The sequence below is a fragment of the Corvus kubaryi genome, unplaced genomic scaffold (genome assembly GCF_017639235.1).
Source record: "Corvus kubaryi isolate FWS band 111438036 unplaced genomic scaffold, C.kubaryi_AGA036_p1.0 split3-73, whole genome shotgun sequence".
In the NCBI taxonomy this organism is placed as follows: Eukaryota; Metazoa; Chordata; class Aves; order Passeriformes; family Corvidae; genus Corvus; species Corvus kubaryi.
In genome coordinates this window covers 12,435,330-12,456,518 of record NW_024582091.1, presented here as the reverse complement: position 1 = coordinate 12,456,518, position 21,189 = coordinate 12,435,330, and the positions used below count along the sequence as shown (strand labels likewise).

At 43.5% G+C, this 21,189-nt stretch overlaps 1 protein-coding gene across 1 annotated transcript; it reads left to right on the top strand.

The window, feature by feature from the left end:
- The first annotated feature begins 30 nt into the window (after window positions 1-30).
- On the top strand, window positions 31-3,584 carry HTR1B (5-hydroxytryptamine receptor 1B). Its single transcript, XM_042016822.1, has 2 exons — window positions 31-1,543; window positions 2,449-3,584. The coding sequence occupies exon 1, from the start codon at window positions 348-350 to the stop codon at window positions 1,479-1,481; it is 1,134 nt and encodes a 377-aa protein (XP_041872756.1). The 5' UTR covers window positions 31-347; the 3' UTR covers window positions 1,482-1,543; window positions 2,449-3,584.
- The last annotated feature ends 17,605 nt before the right edge of the window (window positions 3,585-21,189 follow it).

Below are 21,189 nucleotides of genomic sequence, written 5' to 3'. Positions count from 1 at the left end.
CGAGACACGGTGTGGAGCCGCGGGCGGCCGGGCTGCGCTTAGGGGCGGCCGGGGCGGGAGCCCCATGTCCGGGGCTCGCCGCGCTCCGCGGGCAGGCGGCGGGGCGATGAGCTGCCGGGGCGAGCGGGCGCGCCTGGCCCCCGCTTTGCCCTGCTCCCTCGCCTGTGGGGAGTGAGGCTCCGCGGAGCCCGCTCGGAGCTCCCGGAAGGGCGGGCAGGCGGGCGGGAGGTGGTGCCGGCGCGGCGATGCTGCAGCCCTCCCCCGGCGCCGACGGGGTCCTGCCGGGGTAGCGGCCCCGCCGTGCCGCGCCGAGCCCCGCCGTCTGCGGGGGCGGCGGCCGCGGAGGGATGGAGCCGGCCGGCCCCTGCCGGGCGCAGTTGGGCTCCGCCAACGACTCTTACCGAAACTGTAGCGCCGAGGAAGTGATTTACCAAGATGCCACCCCCCTCTCCGGGAAGATCGTGCTCGCCGTCGTCCTGGCGCTGGTCACCCTGGCCACGGTGCTTTCCAACGCCTTTGTCATCGCCACGGTCTACCAGACGAGGAAACTCCACACGCCGGCCAACTATCTGATCGCCTCGTTGGCCGTCACCGACCTTCTCGTCTCCATCCTTGTCATGCCCATCAGCACCATGTACACTGTGACCGGCAAGTGGACGCTGGGTCAGATCGTCTGCGATATTTGGCTGTCCTCGGACATCACCTGTTGCACGGCGTCCATCCTGCACCTCTGTCTCATCGCCCTGGACCGCTACTGGGCGATCACCGACGCCGTCGAGTACTCCACAAAACGGACTCCCAAGCGGGCAGCGGGCATGATCGCACTGGTATGGATCTTCTCCATCTGCATCTCCATGCCCCCTTTGTTTTGGCGGCAGGCGAAGGCCGAGGAAGCATCTCGCTGTGTGGTGAACACGGACCACGTCCTGTATACCGTGTACTCCACAGTAGGAGCCTTCTACTTCCCCACGCTGCTGCTGATAGCCCTCTACGGGAGGATCTACGTGGAAGCCAGGTCGCGGATTTTGAAGCAGACGCCAAAGAAAGCAGGTAAAAGACTAACGCGGGCACAGTTAATTACGGACTCCCCCGGGTCGACCTCTTCCGTCACGTCCATAAACTCCAAGGCTCCCGAGGGATCCAGCGAAACGGGCTCGCCCGTGTACATGAACCAGGTGAAGGTGAAGGTCTCGGACGCCCTGCTGGAGAAAAAGAAGCTGACGGCCGCTAGAGAGCGGAAAGCTACAAAGACTTTAGGGATTATTTTAGGAGCCTTCATCGTGTGTTGGCTGCCCTTTTTCATCATCAGCCTGGTATTGCCTATTTGCAAGGACGCTTGCTGGTTCCACATGGCCATCTTTGACTTTTTCACGTGGCTTGGATATCTCAACTCCCTCATCAACCCCGTCATCTATACTATGTCTAACGAAGACTTCAAACAAGCTTTCCACAAACTCATACGTTTCCGATGCACAGGCTGAAATGTTGAATGCGATGTGTTCCCCGGGGCAGTCCCCATGCACGCCCGCGCCCGGCGCCACAGGTAGGTCCGCGCACCCCGCCCTGCCCGGAGAGCCGCGGTACTCGGGGCGCGACGGGCCGGGGGGAGGCGGGGGATCGGAAATGGGGCCGGGGGGGAGGCGAGCCCACAAACAGCTGGTGTTCAGACCCTTCGCAAGTGGCGGCGAGCACTGGGGATGCTCCACGCTTCTGACATTTCACGGTGTGTGTGCGCGCGTCGTGTGTCCCGTCCGTCTCTCCCCCCCCCCACCCCCCCTCCTCCCAGCTCGCGGGGAGTGACTCACGGCAATCTGCTTTTTATTCCACCGATTAAACCAATCTGCCGCCATTTCGTATTAAAATACCCGTGTTTCGGCCAATTAGTGCTAAACGACACTTGCTTTCCAAGCCCGCAGCCGAGCTCCCCGGAGAGCGCCGGGGCCGGGCCGGTCCCCCCGCCCGCGGCGGCTTCCCCGGTGCCTCCTCCCGGCCCCCGCTGGCAGCTGCAGGCACCGCTGGGCAGCTGGGCGTACAGCCCCCTTGGAAGGGAGTCGATGCAACCCCAGTACCAGTGGCATTTTGTGTTTTGGTTTTGGTTGTTTGGTTTTTTTTGCGAGGAAGGGAGGTAGGACAGGCCCCAGATGAAGGCTGCTGACAAAGTCCAGCCCTACTTCTTTCTGGCCTTCTCACGGCGCCGGCTCTCCTGCGGGAGCGGAGCCGGCTGCGAGCAGGCGTCCCGAGGGGAAAGCTGCCCTTTAGCCACCGTGGGAGACTCGACACCTTGGTGTGTCGTCTCTTCACACGCGGAAGCGCTTTGCCTTTCCGCGCTTCTTGACAGCAGTGGCTGCCAGCTCATCGCTGAACTCAGCGCCACGTTCTGCAGAATGCATTCATGCCTTTATTGTGATACTTTAATAATTCTGCCAATCTTTTGCTTTTTGTCTGCAGAATCAAGTTGCTATTGTAAAGACCCACTGCTTGAAACTTCCCCAAGCCCAGTTGCCAGACTCATGATGCTGCAAAAACGTCAATACATTCTGCCACCAAACTGCTCAGCTCTGCGTTTCAGTGTAATGACTCTGGCAGAGATGCTGTTCCAATAGGCACGCAGATCAGTTGCAAAAAAAAAAGAGGGCAGCCTCGAATCAAGGTCTATAATTCATCTGGAATGAAGAAAAAAAGTTTGAGAGTAAACTCCATTTATTTTGCAGGCTTAACTTCTTAATTTGTTCTCTGGCCGGTTGTAGGGGTGTGCACAAGAGCACAGTTGTCTCTGTCTATGTTGGTAGCATAGTTGTACTTCTGCACACCTGTAATTTCTTTCTTTCAGTGGAAAGAGTTGCTCCCTTCACTCATAAGGCCAAGAGGAGAAAAAAAATCATGTTTAAAATAGGAGCATCGCAGTAAATTCTGTAAATGACTTCTCCAGCTGAACATCCGTGAGAAGTGACAGTGTGCAAAAGTTTTATATTTGTATTTCAAAACAATGCAAATGCTCTAGAAACAAGAGTTGTAGACCTGTTCAACTGCACTGCATATCTGTAGTCTGTCCTCATAGTTGCCTTTAGAAAGTAAATACTTCTTGCTTTTACTCCATAAGGGCAGAAATCAAGAAGTCCAATGACCTTTTCCATAAACCAGCTGGGAATAGAAGTAGCAGTTTGATGTTGTAACCATGTTTTCCATTTTGTGTCAGTTGCACACCCTTACCGCATGAACCACTGCGAAATTTAGAATTCTCTAAGTACTTAACATTATTTAGTGTATTTTGTAAAGAAGTGAAGCAGTTCGCTCTTTCAGAAGAGCTATTTCACCTGCAAAATAAATACCCATGAATCATGAATTAACTGATGTTAGTGAAATTTCTTGCCTCCCTACTTCCCCCCTATGTTTTTTTAGTTTCTTCTTGTTTTGTTTTGTTTTTTTCTCTTTTTTTCTCCTGGTTGGACCTTAAGACAGGTCTACGCGTGTTCAGCAGAGTTTCAGGATATGGTCCACCTGCTGTGATAGAACTGCATTGATTGTTCCTCTTATGTGTAAATGAAAATGAGTATAAACAATAAAACGCTTGACTGTGTTCTCAAGAGTGGTAACAATTTTGTGACTGAAAGGAGTATTTATTGGTTTACCTGCTTTCTCAGTATTGACTTTTTAGGTAACACTGATTTGATGAGTCACTCAAGAAAGCACTTAATGAAGGTTGAAATTACAAGCTTCAATTGGTTGTTAGTTTTTAAACAGTCAGCTTTACTTTCATTGTAGCTAGTTCTGGTAGTCATAATTCTTAATATTTTCATGTAATGTCAGAATAGATGTTTAGAGTTTTTCCCAAATATTTTTATTACTTCTTTAAAAGCAAACAAAACTTACTTTAGCATTTAGTAGACACTGTATTCAATGTTCTTTTAAGGATGCGTGTAGGTATTCTAGATGGGGACTGTTAAAAGACTGGAAAAATCTTACATGATTTATCTCTCTGCTCTTCTTCAGAGTTATTCAAGTAATAAGGACTCGCTTACTTAACTGGATGGTAAAGAAAGTACGTGACCCTCTGTGCTTCTGCTGCTCATAGGCAGACGTCTGTAAGATACAAATTAAAGCAGTGGAAAATAAACGTATTCAGTAATTCGAAGAAATCCAAAAGAATTGCCTTAAAATTCCATACCTCTCAAAAAGAGAACTGCTATACTATGCTTCTAGAAAATACCCTCTTAAATTATTACAGACAAATGTGATAAGAGGAATTTTCTAAAGTTTTATCTTACTTGATTAAAATGCCTACAATAATTTTAAATGTAAGGGTTTTTTTGCATAGAGGGTGTGGATAAAAAGCAAGGAAGATAACATAAAACAATGCTTAACCAATTCTGATTTGTCATTTTCTGATCTTGTAGAATGAATTTTGTTTACCTCAAATTCTTTCTTACTAAGCTTCTTACATGTGTGAAAAATGGAAAATGAGATTTAAAGTGAGTATTTTCAGCATTTCCAGAGAGCTGAATTTTCTGTCAGTTTTACAGAGTTAGGGGGTGTGGAAAACAGGGAGGTTCAGGAGTTGGACTTCATGTTCCTCACACTGTTGGAATATACCTTCATCTTCAGCATGTGCAGAATATACCTTCATCTTCACCGGCAGCAAGTGCTCCCACCTCCCTGTTGTGATGTGAGGATTTTGCTGAGAAGCTAATTCATCAGGAAAATATCCTTGTAAGTTTATGCTGAGGCTCTGAACTTTCTGCACAAGCAGACATTTAGATAGCCACACTAGCTCTTGGGAAGACAGACAGTGTGCAAGCTGCCCTGAGTGACCTGGGGACAGAGGAGTGGAGGCTGACTCGAGCCCTGCTGAGGTACCTGGTAGTTAAAGGCCTTGTGCTACTGGAGCAGCAGCATCTACTTCAGAAAACCATTCACACAGGGGGATAGGTAGAGTGAGGACATGCATGAGGACATGTTCGCAGTGAAAGAGAAGAAATGTAGGGCAAACATTGCTCAGTGCCGGAAAATATAAATATGTAAAGCATGTTCCAAGATTCATGTAGAGTGCTTTAGGGTGGGAAGAGTGTCCTGTGTGAGCTTAGCATCTCTGTGACTGGCAGAGTGTCCTGGTTGAACCTAGATTTTAGAAGATGCTCAGAGATGTGGTGATAAAGTTTTGACTCTCTCTGAAGAGGTCTGAGAATGTTGCTGTGCTGCTTCTCTGCTCCCTTGCTGTGCCTGATCACTGCACTCTGCCTCTGCGAGGATGGCACATCTGAAATTTTTCATAGGAGAGGCTGTCCTTTCTGTCCACCCTGTATCTGTATTCCTGTGGAAATGGCTCAGTGAATCCTGCCTCTGGGTGTTTTCTCACGGGAGCCTCTTCGTGACTCTGCAGGTAAACTCCAAAGGTGCCTAGCCCATGCTGTTCCAGTCTTTCATTACAGAAGCAGCATGCCTTTCTTTTATCTATTTCTTGTCTTGGGTTCAGACACTCAAATGATGCTTTTGATACAAATCTCTGCTGGGCACTGAGGTTTGAAGTTGAACACACGCTTGCAAACCTTATGTTTCCTGCATTTCATGGTAAGGGATATGTGTGTGACAGTGTTGCTGACTCCAAGTGCTGTGAGATACGTGGCAGTTCAACAGTCATTGCCATTGTGTGAACAGCTGTTGGCAGCCCCAAAGCTGCACTATTTCCCTAGTATTTCTCAGTTTTATTTAAGAGGCATTTCTCACTTTTCCAATTAATAAAACACAGATGCAGAGTATAGAAATTGAGGGGGGAAATCCCTTGCAATTAACCTTCATATGGCCATGCAGCAGCCAAAAAAGTTCTGCCTTTTCTGCATGAAGAGGAAGAATAAAATGCCTTGACTAATGTGCCACGTCTCCATGTGATAAAAGGGATCTCAGCTAATTGTCTAGACATTTACACCATATTCCTTGCCAGAGCATTTGAGGAAGCTGGCCTAGCCTTCAGCCTCCAGCAGGGCCATGTAGAGTAGGGATGACTCCATTTGAAGCAGCCCCTGCCCAAAAAGCCAATCTACATTCCATTGCCCCTGCCTGCAAAAAGCCAATCTACATTCCATCAGGAGAACACCCCAAGTGCTTTCTGACTTTAAAATGCTGCTCCTCTGTTCCCTTGGCCAGAAAGGACTGGATATTGTTAGAAGTAAGCACTTTTACATGAAAATCCAGTTCAGTCTAAAGCTCTTCTTTCTGGAAGTAAAGCGAAAATGACAAGTTGTAGTAACATTGGAGAACAAGCATTGTGGTTTGTAGCAGCAAATCAGGTTGAGTAGGGTGGCTGAGAGCAATTCTGCAGGCAAACAGTAAAATTCCATTCAAATTGAAATGTAGCAGAGATTGAAGAACAGGTTTCTCCACCAAACAGAGGCTGTACCACAGAAAGACTTCGAGGAAGTCATCCAAAATCTCCAAGCCTTTACCAGGGTATAAGCAAAAACCCCAGGTTTACTACCCCTGCATCTCATGACCCCAGCAGACAGGTGAGCAGGCAGTTTCAGAGAGGAGAACCATGCCTAGAGACATGTAAGAAAATTACAGGTGTGCATTTATGGAACGAAGTAGATGCCAACTCGTTTTCGTGTGTTGGGAACCCTTTTGTCTTTAGAGGAACCAAATGTATTTGAGATATCCTTAAAAACCCTCTCTATGTCAGTACACAAGGATTAGTGATTTGTATTAAGAGTTTTTACATGCCAACAGTTAGTACCTGAAACACAGAAGCAGCTTAAGTGAACTGTCCTACAGCAGTGAGTCTGGCTGATAATGAGCTTGAAACATTTAAGCACAGAATAATCATACAGAGAAGCAAGCAGAAAATGAGGCTTTTTAATCAATCATGTGTTAAGCTTGAAAGATGTAATACAGCAGGCAACTCAATAGGTGAGGTGAGGAGGAGATCCAGGATATCAAATTTACAATATAGAGATCAAAATCTCATACTGGGTCATTTTCAAGAGCTGGAGAGAGAAAATCTTTGCTATTCTTTTCAGAGATCAAACTACTTGCAGTCATCCTTATAAAGGAACAAGACTTTTTTATTGCCTTTATACAAATAATACTTTGAAGGCTACAAACAGTTGGAGTTCATTGCTACAGGGCTTTCACTGAGTAATCATATGTTCTGTCTTTTAGGCTGAATGGCCTTAGAAAAACAGGAAAGACATGAGCAAAGGATGATTATGTAAAACAACCCCTTTTTGGTATTTCCCTGTGCAGAACCAAGAGAAAAATAAGACCAAAAGGAAAAAATAAGATCTGGAAAATTTAGGTATTGATGATGTTATATCAGATTTCAGGAACATGTTTAGGGCTGAATGGGGCAAAAAAGAATAAATACACTTCCAGAATTCAGAAAAGTGAAAATGAAATAAGAAGTTTTCTTCCATCCAGATACCTCAGGGGTCCCACTTTCCTAATATTACTTGTATAACACCATTTCTAAAAATCTTGGTATTCCCAAATATGTTCAAATTAACATTATTTAATACATTCATGTCCGCTTTTCTATTAAGGCATGCGCTTCCCAAGCTCATCCACTCTTTTTCCTGTAGATTTAAAATTTCAATTCATGCCCTTTGCTACCTGTGTGTTGTGTTTAGAACATAAATCTCATTTGGACTCAGCCCTCTAATATCCAGTCTCTGAAAAGATGAGAAACACTGTTTTCAAAAGGAATATTGGGATAAGTACATTTAAGAGAATTAGTGCAAAAGCAAGCAAGGTTCCTTGTTCCTATCTTCAGGAGAAGGCTGTTCTTCCCTGAACTTGGTTCCTAGAAGAATCTAAGGTAGATTTGGAAGATGCAGATATGATGGAAGTAGGACCATAAACCAGTGCAGACTTAGAGAACAGCCAGGTGTTTGGGCAGCAGATAAAACATCAGCACTAAGTTCATACTGAGACAGGTCTCTCTGACACACAAGGGACATACCAAAACTCTGCATTTAGTTGGGTCCAGAAAGATTCAAAGGGGTAGTTTATAGGTGAGAGATGGTGAAGGAACACACATTCTGTCTCCCCTGGGCCTGTGTGACCCTCGCTCAGAGCAGCTCTGACATGGGAGCTGTGTGGCCATGGATCAGGCTACTGGGAGAACAGTGTTAGGGGAGCCAAATCCAGTAGCCTTGTAGAGGTGAGGCTGCACAGCTCTGTGCCCCAGGTCCAATCAGTAGTGAGGCTGAGTCTGTTTCCCCAGCTACAAGCAGACATGTATGTATGTGCAAAACACACACACATATATATGTACACATACTCATTGCAAGCTACACACAGCACAGACAGAGGCGCTCAGTGCTCACACAAACACAAACAGTACCGATCGCCTCATGGTCCTCACCTCTCTGGCTAGTCGGGTTGGAGGTCCACTAGTAATAATTACATGTATCTGTCTATGTATATGTATATGGTGGATCCCTCTAGCAGCTGGGCTCAAATACCAAATCCCAGTGTCCAGTGTTTTCACCTGGACATACAAGTCCCCAGTGCTGCAGTCGCACTGCAGCTGCTGGTACAGGTCATCGCACATACACACACACGGCACACATTCATGCACATGTGCACATACACCCAGTAGGGGTGTCACAGTAGCACACACACACATGCACCTGGCTCCCAGGGCACTTCACCCACTCTCTGGATACTCTGACTCAATTTTTGCAAGTGATCACGCAACTCATGTTGGCCTCACCAGTTTTTGCACTGCAGACGTGCAACTCCTCCCACCCATGAGCCCACTGCAGTTACTGGCTTTTAGACCTCCAGCCATGCATATGGACACAAGATAGAGACACAGGAGGTGACCAGGCAATTGATACCAAGCAGCCCTCTTTTACACAGGGCCAGTCCCTTTTATCCTTTTATCACTCATCGTGTCATTTGTTCCTAAACTTGTTCCTCTGCAAATCGTCTTGATCCCTTCCATTCCTCAGCTTTGGTTTCAGTGCCAAACATCGCATTCTAAATTTTGTGTTATCCCCAAATGCTCTTCCTTTGCATCTCATAATGCATCCCATATCCATTGGTAATGATCTCCCCTGGTCTTAAAAGTGCTCCTGTTGTGTTGACTCCTTGTTATGGGTTTTATGTCTGGACACAGGGGCTTGTGTCCCCCAGAACCACCTGCCACTGTGCCTTTGTGCTTTTCTGGGCTTGTGGAGATGGGCCTTTGATGGCCCTTTGGCCCCTCCATAATGGGTCTGGGAGGAGCTGAGGGAGGGTATTATTTGGCTTGCCTCATCTGCCATTGTCCATGTGCTCCTTTGTAGGCTTGCAGATGAGCTTTTTAACATGCAACCTAAGATTTTCTCTCTCTCAGGAAAAAAATAGAAGGAAAATAGCTGGCAGCCACTGTTCCAGATGTCAGAAGACGAAATGTCTAATTTAATTTGAATTAATTAGGATGTCAGAAACTACCTACCAAAATATAGCAAGAGCATAAAAAAAATCTCTTGTGAAGTCTTCATGATGAATGAATGTATAGACACCATAGGTGATTATTTAAATGGCCACTAAGCAATCTTCAGCAGCTCACAAATGCGTATTTCAGGGCTATTCTCTGTTTCGGGACCTTGAAGAATAATGATCTTTGAGTGTCAGGTCAGAACCAGATTTTTCATCTCCCAGGTTTAGATCTTACATATCAGACAGCTAGTTCTGAAGAGCCTTTGTACAAGGTTCTGTACTTTGATCCACACTAATGGAAAAGATGATTGAAGGAGTCATCATGATAAGTTAATTGGTCTCTTTCATTTATATATACTTGTGCTTTGGCTAAAATTTTAGGAGGAACCATCCTTAGTTTCTTATGAGATTGCCAGTAAGGCAGTGGTCAAGTACGGGTGCCTGGGTAATGTACTCACATACTTAAATATACTTCAGAGCAGTATATTTACATGCAACTAAAACAAGAAACCAATAACCTCCTTGCTTTCAAATAAGAGAACAGATGATCTCAAGTGTGTGATCTGGGGCCTCACAGGAACCTTCAGGAGAAACACTGTCCTCCTCTTGGACAGCAGCCAAGTCCCACAGATGTATATGAGACATAGAATATTCAACATTTTCACTAGAGAGGCTTGGAAAATCAGTGAACAAAGGCAAGTGATGCTGAGAAGGGCAAAAAATAATGAAATATGGGGAAAAAAATTCCACTTATAAATGCACAATGAAATCATGAAGACTTTTTTAGACATGCTAGGAACACTTCCCCGTGAAAACAACTGCAGTCAAAAGAGCAAACAAAAGATTGCATATAGAAAACAAAGCAGAAGACAGCATTGCTTCAACTTGTAAATTCCTGTTCTGTAGCCTGCATGCTACAAGAAGGTCAATTTGCCTCAAAAATGTTACAGTAGAACAGAAAACATTCAGGAAAACAGAGAGTATCTTTAGGGTGTGTCTGGAGCCTCATCTGAACACAAGGAATCTCATATTCCAGCTGCCAAGATAGCTGAGATGGTGCTTGAAGCTTCCTCTTCATGCCATGCAAGGACAACTCAACAGCACAGCAAGGGAAAGCACTTTCAGAGTACTATCATTATTATAGGAAACAACACATTTCCAAATGCAACTCTGTTTGGTCTGATTCCACTCTGTCTGAAAATCCCAAGGAAGGAAGCGTTTCTGATGCTTTTCTTGTCTTGAGTTGTACTGATGAATGCTGATTCCCCAGCCCATCCTGCCCTGCTTCTGCATTAGGTCGAGAGGAATTAAGACACTTGACTACTCTGACAATTTTCCAGCCATCACTCCTCTATTATATGTTAAGTTGCAGCCAAAAAATGGACACTGGATGGTACAAGGATGGTTGCATTCAAATGAAACATCAGCTTAGGTTCTGCAGAGTGGGCATCCAATGAATGAGTTTTCTGGAGCTGGTAGACTGCTTTGAAAATCCGGGGCCCAGTTCCTGATACTCTGGATTATAAAGTGGATCTCTACACATACACAAGAATGAAATATTAAAAAAAAAAAAAAATAGTAGTTATTGTGCAATTTCCCAGAACTGGAGACTCCAGGGTATTGTAATGAAAGAAGGCTCACACATGCTCCTCTGTATTCTTCCTCAGCTATACACAATTAGAGGGCATTAGCTTTCATTTATGAAGGAAGGATTTTATCTCTTCTGTTTTTAATTAAATCACAGACCTTCTCACTAGTTCATAAATTGTCACTACTGTAACTCAGCTTCCACAGAAAGAAGTTGGCTGTCAACACCCTGTAGGATACTCTTGCCCAGCTAGTCTTTAAAATTGCAGTTATTTATTTCAATTAAATAAAAGTTACTAGTACTGGGAGTTTTACATTTTGCTGTAGGAACAGTGAATTGATTTCTGCCTGAATGACAAGTTTCAGTCACACTTCAGTTACAGTTCACAAAATATTCTGAGAGGTTTGTCAGCAGATATAATTGAGTTCCTTTAATCAGGCTTAGGGTAAGATCCTAAAGGGATTCCTCCAGGCTTTTTCCAAGCTGCATGGGTACTAGTTCATTTAATAGAAGGAGGTTCTTCACATTCTTTCAACTTCCTTTACATATGCGACTTTTGCCTGAGTAATATATGTGGGTTAAATCCTTGAACTGGCTGGAGGCAATACTCGTGCTTAAAAGATAAGAATTCAGACCTGTTATTAAAAAGGCAGTAGAAAGAATGATGCAGTGTTTCCCCTGGTGTTTAATGAAGCAGCTGTTCCTAAGCAGAGGAGCAACACTGGTGTTTGTTTAGCTGCATATAGTTTTATAAGAAAAAAAGTGGAGATTTTTAATGCTTTTAAAATAATCCTAAGTGTTGTTTTCAGTTGTTTGAAAAGTTGACGTTTTTGAAGCTATTTTTTTCAAACCCAAGATTTGTGTCCTTCCCTGTCCAAATGTCTTATGTATTAGTAAAAAAAAGACTTACGAAACTGAAAATTATGAGAAAGGAATAACACAAAGGAGTTTCAATACTGGCAAGGAAAATTACATCTTCTCTAAGAGATTCCCTTATTGTGGCAGCAGCTCCTTATTTGAGGGACCTGCATTTATCAACATGAATAATTCCTAAGTCCCAAGGAAAACTTGCAGGGCTAAAGTCTCATTTAGCTCAAAACTTCGTATTGTCTGACCCACTGTATTAGTAAAGAAGTGCAGTTGTTCAGTACTGCTGTGGAGTTCATGTTGGCGTGTATTTATTTCCTTTAATATCTGAAATTACTGCAATTTTACTTTCATCTACTGCATAAAAGGCTGCTGGAGGCAGTGGAGGATATACCACTCGCTTTGACTGAGGGAGCGTGGGCTCCATTAGTGACCAACCATCACTCTTTGGGAAGGATTTTAGATCCCTGGCTGCCAGTAGACAGTGATATTACATCTGTAAATCAGTCAGCTCTCTGTCCAGAAAGCTCTGGGCATTCAGGGGTAAAAGCAGCCATGGCCTCCAGTCAGCTGCTCTTGGGCTGCACATTGCACACCATGGAGGGGCTGGCAAGACTGCTCTGGGACTGTGGGGTTCAGGAGCTGGTCCACAGAACCAGGCAGCCCCACACTAGGCTCGGAAGGGCTGTGAGATGCTGCCAGGAGCAGGACTGGGACTGAGGGCGCTGCCACAGCAGCCCATCAGTGGGAATGCCTGAGATGGCTCCCGCTGCTCCTGGGGAAGAGGTACAACCAGCTCCCGTTTCTCGAGAGAGAGTCACGAGGCTTTGGAAAAGGACTTTGCAAGCAGCCCAGGAACAAGAAAGATAGAGAAAAATGCTTTTTCTTTCATTTGATTAGCATCTGGCAGAGGCAGGGCACAGGGCCTATCTGAAGGACAGCTGATGTTTAGTACAAGCAAGCCTTGTGTTTGAGTGTCTGGACACTTCACGATGTTATGATCAAAAGAAACAATAGATAGATAAATCCTTTTATGTTGCTTGACCTCGATGAGCAGCCTAACAGCTCACTTTCCCATCCTGCATGTAAGAAGGTCTTAAATGAATTTCATTCTTCCTTGAAATGCTCAAATTCAGTGTGAGGCAATCTCTCATCATACCTGCTGAGACCTCCTATCCCAGGGAAAATAACTTTTGTTCTGCTCCCCGTGTGTTGCTACTCTTCTCCTTCCCAAGGGGCCCCAACTCTCCACTAGCCCCAGTGGTTGCCCAAGCTGTATTTTTCAGTGCTCTTCCCCTGCACCAAGGCCACATCACCCTCCACAGCACCCATGTCATGGGCACTGCCCCATGCCGTGATTACCCTGAGGCCGTGTAGCAGTTTGCTGCCCAAGAGGGACTATCAACTAGACATGGAAAAAGAAGAAACACTGAGTTTGTTTTGAGCTGTTAAGTGTCCCTGAGTAACTCTGTGCCTTAGATCTCCTCTGTTAAGGAAGCCAATGATACCAATCTTCTTTTGGTAAAATAAGCATTATTATCATCCTCTACTTTAAAGAACACGTTTGTGTCAGTGCTAGGAGAGCTGTTTTCCAAAGGAGCATGAATTCATCAGAGTATTCACATGATTTGGCCCTTAGTGTTTCAGAAACAAAAATGATGAGTTGCAGCCTCCCACCCCACCCACAGTTCCAGAAAATGTGATATAAGATGACAGCTGAGATTTTTAATCAGATGATGTTGTTTTCTGGCCTGTTGCAGGCCAGTCCTAAAGGTTCAGAACTCACATCCCTTTTCTCAGTACCTCAAAGCAAGTTTCTCTGCCCTGAGTTACCTTTTTCCATGTTTCAAGATACAGTGCAAAATGCTACTGAGAGTAGCTGGTGATTTACCTATAATCTGACTGAGAAACAGCAAAATAGAGAAGATATCAGAACCCTAAACCTGAGCAGAAATATCCATCTGTAATTCAAAAAGTGATGGAAAGTTCAGCCTGACTTCATTACCAGGCAGAGCAGCCCACTAGTCCCCTAGCTTGCAACTCCATAGCAATGCCCCTGATCTTCAGGTGTGAGTGCCACTTGCTTCTCAGAGCTCCCACGGTTTGTGCATGCTCTCTTCTACCTTGATGGATGTTACAAAGCTTTCTGAGCTGTGTTTTCTTGTTACAAGCTCTCAAATCATCCCTAAAGTATGCCAGGAGCTTGATTTTGAGGAATGTCAAAGATGGAGGGATAAAATGTGTTGCCATTCAAGAGTTACATTTTAAACTCTAAAGGTCAAAATAATTTTAACAGAAGTATTTTCATGTATATGTGTCAACATTAGACAACAGAATGAAATAAGGGCGTGTGTGCAGAGTGCCAGTAAGTATCTCCACACTTACAAGTCCCTTTGATTAGTTTTAACACTCTTTCTTACCCTACATGTTTCAGACAGGAGACTCATAACTATCCCTGCTGTGGGCTGGCATCCACTTGCCTTTCGGCAAACTCCAAAAGTGCAAGGTCCCACTTGTTTTTTTTTGTATTCCAGGCACAGACCTGCACTCGGCAGTCAGTTCTGAGTTAGGCAAATGCTCATCACTCCTGGCAGTTGCTTCATTCTCAACTCAGCCAGGAAAGAGTCATTACTCCGTTTTTCTTCCTGACAAAGCTCTTATCTGTTCCCTCTAGCTTTGGAAATGCTACTTTCCTTTGGGTGTTGAGTTGCTGCAGTTCTTTGCTTGGTCTAGACAGCAAGTAAAGAAAGTTCACTGGGATTTCTCTGCTTGTCTAAGCCCCTAGTGAATCATGAATCTGCTGAGAGTACTCCTATTGAACAGGGTAATCTAAGGAAGGAAGCCTTTTCATCCACTGATCCTTGCTTTTCTTGTATATTTGTGTATTAACCCTCATACTGTACCCAGCAATACAAATACAATAGATATGATAGAAGAAAATCCATGCAACCTAAAGCATGAGGCTGGATCTGTGTTACTGAAATTGTTATCTACTTTTATTCATTTAGAATAAGACTAATAGAGCTGAAAATAAATAGTATCTATAAATATTTCCTCCATTCATTGACTTACATGTGTTTTAAAATGGTTGTTAAACATACAGGCTGAATGTGCTAATTGAGAGATACAGTGAAAATCTTCATGGAAACTTTGGGAGAAGAGGTGGGGAAAGAGTAAAGTAATTCCATGTCCCTCAGTTTTGTGTGGCATCACTCACAAGCAAAGAGGAGGAAAACTTTCTTCCAGAGATGAGACATCCTGCTTTGAGATGAGTTGGAAAGGGGTTCTCATCCTTTGTCCTGTGCTCCTCATGTCCAAGTGGATGTGAGTGTGGGAAAGAAGGTCTGTGGCAGACGCAAGAGCCATCGTGACAAAATCATCCCATCTTAACTCAATAGCAGTAGGTAAGTTTTCAATTAAACCTAAGAGAAAATGAAGTACAGCATAGCTGCTGTTGAATTCAGTCAGGGAGAACATTTTGTTAAATGTAATCTTAATGATGCCCTTGTAATTTTATCTTTTGTGACTTTATTTCATGACTGAAACCTTATGTTTCTTAAGTAAGTTTTAATCAGTAATCATGTTGAGAAGTAAACCTGGCTGGTTCTCTGACATATAGCAAATCATTCCTTACCCCAACCAGTTACAAATCTGAAAACTGTGGCATTGGGCACCTTTAAAAATTGCTGAGGTACACAGTACATTATGTTTTTCTTATCTAAAGAGCAGTAGGATAAATCCCTCTAGAGGTTCTGTGGCAATTTATCACAAGACTTAGGAGAGAAAAAATTTTTCTTGGGACCAGTGATGACTAGTGAAATTCTCTGACCAGCAATAACATGCTGGAAGTATGACTGGTGGGCTCCTTAATGGCTTTTAAATGAGACCAGACATGACTTTTGGGGCAAAGGTGCATTTGGGGTTAACTGAACACCCAATCTCTCTCTCTCACCTCTGAGAATACTCTAAGTCATAATGTTGGTTTTGATCTCTGTATGTCTTCTTTCTCTCCTACACTTTATTTATTATCACTGCAAAGTCTTTTGAAATGTCCTCTTCTGTACATTATCACAGAGATTACCCCAACTGAGGACTGAATTTCAAGTGGAGATTTTAAGGGCCAAAACAGTATAAGGTCAAAGGGCCATTGACCGAGATGTTGAACTGGTGTGCCTGTTTTCCAGTGAGTAGGGATGTCACAGTGTTATGCCAGAATCATGCTTAGATCCCCTGAATACACAACTTGCATGGCCACATGTCTGTTGTCAGCTGGGTGCACACTGTGCATTCTTGGAACGAGCCAAACTCATGAACCTGGAGCCACAGAAAAAGTCAAGAGGGCCTTACCTTTTCATCAATAGAAGAGCAGTGCTGGTAACAATTTGTGCAGATTATGAAGGTTAAAAGAAATAAAAAAGAAGATACATACTATCTTTTGGTAAAGAAAAAAGAATAAATGAGAGTTTAAAAATCATTCAGGATGTCATCTGAAAATAACTACTTGGACAACAACATATTGCAGCCAGACTGCAGACACGCGCATAAACCAAAGAGGAAGTATTTGTCAGTGAATAAAACATCTTGTTTTGGTGCTACCAGCTAAAAGCACTCAGATTTTTCTAGCTGCTACACTTCCCTCAAAAGCTACTATAGAAGATCTATGAAAGACAAAAAATATATAGTGTTTAGAAGAACATGATACAGAGAGGAAAGAGTAACATTTGCCTGAATGTACCTCTGCCCATGAGTCAAACTCTGAGTAGGTGCAAGCAACAGGTGGCTTATATAATTTTGCTGGGGTTTTTTTTCAGTATCAGTACCTACAGTTTACTTTTTTTCTGGTCTTTCTTTGATTGCATTTAGCCCTAGCCCGTCCTTTCTTTCTATCTTTATACAGTCCTTAAATTAAATCTTTCCTTCAAATTTGTTCTAAACCATAACTATTAATAAATAACTCTGTTTCAGTTGGACTCTTGATTTTCTTATATTTTTTTCCACCTAAAAATAAGATTATTTTAACTTTTTGTCTCATGTTTGCATTCACCCTTTAGTTTTGGGATTATCAGCTAGAGAAACTGCTGTTCCCACAGAGTCAATGGAAGGCTTGATTTGTATCACTGGAAAGATGCCATGTGCTTAAACCACGGGAAATACTGGAAAGTGATAGCTAGTGGAGAGGAGTGAAATTCTAATGACTGGAATGAATTTGTGCCAATGAACATAGCTGGAAATGTTAGGAATATGTGTAGTTTGGGTTTGGGGTGGTTTTGTTGGGGGTTTTTTGAGGTCAGCAAATTTGTACCGTTACTGACCTACTGAAGCATTCACATCATTCATTAATAATCCTCATTGCAGCCTTTGGCTTGACCAGTCTCATATGAAGTGGCTTGTAGTTCAGGTGGAAAAAGTGGTTCCACACTTCAGCCTGCCAAAAAGACCAAGGAAGCAAGCTGGGCCTTGACTTTGGCTGCCAACAATCTGGCTGCAGTCACCAATGGATAATTGAAATCGATCTATTTAGGTGTAGGGGAGGAGAGAGAATCTGCGGGAAGGTTGATTACAGGGATGTGGCCTTTAAATATGATAAAACAATAAATGGGAGAGGATGGATCAGTCAAAAAGCCTTGAAAGCACTCTGAGCAGCTTATGTTTGTTGTTACAGAATACAAGGAGAAGAATGGTACAGTCAAAACAATGAGCTAAGAAAACTAACTTTGCTGCTGACAGGCTAGAAGCAAGGCAAGATGGTATTTGTCAAAGCCAGAGAAATGAATATTGTGGGAAGCAAGAAATGAGATCGTGAGTGATGTGGTTGTAAGTTTCTGCTGTGAAGAAGTGTTATGCAGTGAGAATTGAAAGGTAGACATGGATAAGGAGGTCACATCTAAGATTATTCACAATCATAAGTCTTTGTGGTATTTTCCAGTGGTAAGGCTAAAGGTAATGGGAAGAAAGACAGGATTTGGCTTTGAACATTTTGCACTTAATCTTAAAGTCTTAAGTCAGAGCTCTAAGAGGAAATGTCAGTGAAGCAGACTATTAGTTTAGTTTAAGTTAAGTGAGACACGTCTACGGATGGGTAATAAATCTGTTGGTCACTGACCTAAAAATGATAGATTATTTTTTATTTACCAGTATGGCTTATTTATGGTCAAAAAGCATAGAAGGAATAAGACTGCAAAGTTTTTGCTGAGTGCTGGGTCATGGAGAAGATGAATAAGCACCTTCAGAGCTCTGCTACAGGAGCAATTGCAGAGGGAGAAGGTTAACTGTGTGAAGATTAAGTTACAGACATCAAGTGAGAATATTCTGCTGCTAAGAGGAAGACAGTAAGAGGATGAGTTAAACACCAGTTTTGCCATTTGATCAAGAAAATGATTAGAGGTTGTCTTAAAAGGATTTTGAAAGGAGTACAAAAGGCACAAATTAATTTGTATGGAAGAGGAATCTCATCTAGATATTGTAGACAGCACTGAAAGATAATAGTGCACTAGTGATGAAAACGTTGGAGTAAAGAGTGAGTTTTCCTAAAATGAAAGAGATTAAAGCATTAGAGGCAACAGCACATTTTTTAATGTCCTGTCTCTGTTGCATATATGCTCATTTGGCAAAGGTCTCTTTCCTTATGCATGTATGTCTCTTAAATGGAGATCTTAGATACTGCTTTAATATACCTAATAGTGAGGCACCAAAGATCTTTCATACCTCAAGAAACTGTCTACCTTACATCCATACGCGCTGTCATCTGCTCAGAGTAGCTTAAAAATTAAACATTTTTTAAATAAATGTTTAATCTCTCAAGTTCTATTGTATCATTATGTCAGTGTCATCTTCCAGATGTGGCCTCAATGATGGGCAATGGATGTGTAGTAGCACCATAATGTCAAAGGCATGGAACTTCAAACAACAGCAGAGCTATGCAGCAACACTGCTGTGATTTTGGTGTCTGCAATGACAGCCTTGTGCCCTGTTCTGCACGGACAGAAGGTTTTGCAATCACTGCCGCTCTCCTACACTGACAGAGCCAGGTCAGCAGTATCTGCAAGGCCTCTCTGCTCCATGAGGCTGTGAACAAAGGCTGCAAACTGGCCAGGCTTCCCTTTGCTCCCTGATTGCACACTCACCTCTCCCCTGCAGAGAGCCAGAGGGGTTACAGAGGAGCAGGGCACAGAAAGGGACCATCTTGTGCTGGAGCAGAGAGTCCTCCGGGAATGGGAAAAGCAAACTCAGCCCTTGTGCTCCTGAACTTCAGTGTAGGGTCAAAGGCCTGTGGGAACAGCAATTCTTCCCCCTTCCCCAGCGGCGTCAGATTCGCAGGGAAGCTGTCTGAAATCCTATTGATCGCTTGTTCAGAAAGTTCAATAGTGTCAGGAAAGTTGCAATACCTTTTCTTCTTTTTGAATTGAAGTCATGAAAGAATGAAATGCTTTTCTGCTCTGAGAGGAGTTCTAGCTCAGTGATTCTCAGTGATTTTTTTGGGGTTTTTTTTTTTGAGTGGAGACGCTACCATTTTTCTGGTTTGTGTTTACTGAGTTTAAATGTATTGTCAACAAGTTTGCCCTTCTTAAATATTGTTTTGTGAAATCCTTAGAAATAATCACCACAGCTACAGAGATCTACAGCTTAGTGGCTCAGCACTGCAAAGAGGTAGTGTTCCCCTTGCAGCCTCTGCCTACCGAGGAGGTGAACATACTGTTATGCTTTCTCTTTGGGGATGACTTGCATTGCACGTGCTGGGGTGGGCAACACAGATCTGCAATGTGATCATCTGAACCACAGCATCTGGGGACTCAAGAAAGATGAAAAGGGCCTGTTCAGTCTTTGTGGAGGATTGCAGCTTGGACTGCTGCTTTGTTTGACTGGTAATGGGGGGGAGAGCAGTGTTCCTCACACACCTTCTTCACCACTATTTCTAAACAGTCTCTGGCACCCTGTCTGACATCCAAATTTGCTGCAAGTGCATGAAACAGTCAAGTGGATTGGAAACTGGACATCAACTCCATATGATACATGACCCAACACAAACCACAAAGAACCACTGGCATCCTCAATCAATGTTACCCATTTAATAACCAATTTCCTCGATAGAATCATGTCTATAGAAATATAAATGGCCAAATCCTGTTTCTGATTTAAAGGAACAAGAGCATGTCTGTTTCCACTGTAACAAATCAAGTTTATGGCATAAGTTGATAATATTTAAAGCACCCCTAACAAAGACAGTAGAGCTTTAAAACATTTAAAGAGATTAAAATACTGTTTTTGAGGAACCCACCTCTCAGTCCAAGTATTTTACAAGTAAAGATTTTGAGTTACTGGGTTGTCCAATTGAATGTGTTCTTCTGGTCCTCAGGTCCTGTGTTTCAGGATCTAGACACAAGACTTTTCAGGGTTTTTTGTTTGCTTGATTTTTTTTTAACTGATTTTTTGCTTAAGCTGTGGCTGTTTGTGAAAAGGCCATGTCCTGTGTCAGAGCACTCGGTGAGGCAACTCTCTTGGGGATCGTTTTGAAGCACTGTAGGAAGTACTGCCCTCAGGAGAAGTTGACTTCCCTAAAGTCAAGATGCCAGAACAGACAATCTGAGTGCCTATTTCAGCAGAAAGTCATCTGGGTCAGCTTAAATCAGCAAGGTAGGTTATTCTTAAACCATTTCTGTAGGAGGACACCTGCTTAGGCCCCAGGGGTACATGTTCACTTTTAATTTAAATTATTTTGAGGGCGAGCTAATCAAAATATGAAAATATTTGATGGTGATTAAATTTAGAATTCATGGATAATTAGCTGAGGGGGGGGTGGGAGGAGGGGAAAAGCTACCTGCAGATGCTGAGTTCAGCATGTGTCAGTAGAGCTCCAAAAGCACATCCTTCCTATAGTCTTCAGAGCTGCTTTTCTGGGGTTGTCATGCAGTGTTTTGGGAAGACACTGCCTGAGCACAAAGTATGGTAAGTAAAGACAAGACAGAACATCAGGGCCCTCCTTAGAGGTATCTCTTATTCCTCTGACCTTGTGAAGCCACCTTTAGAGAGCTATTCAACTTTTTAGAAATTCTTTCCCAGCTAGAAAAAAGCAGTTCCTACTGGGAGTTTTGCTGTGCTCCAAGAAACTTTTGTCAGGTTCCTGAATAGTGGGGAAGTTCCTAATTGCTTTAAACCATCTCTGTCCTCCCCTCTGCTTTGTTACCTTTTCTCTGCTTTTGATTCCCGAGATGTTCTGGAGCGCCTCTCAGCTCTCAGAGGAAGCATTGAAGCTGATACAAAGATCTCCACAGACATCACTATCTGTAGTGTACATGCTTTATTGATCTTAACCATAAGAA

Bases quoted from the DNA above. Each gene is read 5' to 3' on its own strand.
- HTR1B (XM_042016822.1), top strand. From the start codon at position 348: ATGGAGCCGGCCGGCCCCTGCCGGGCGCAGTTGGGCTCCGCCAACGAC.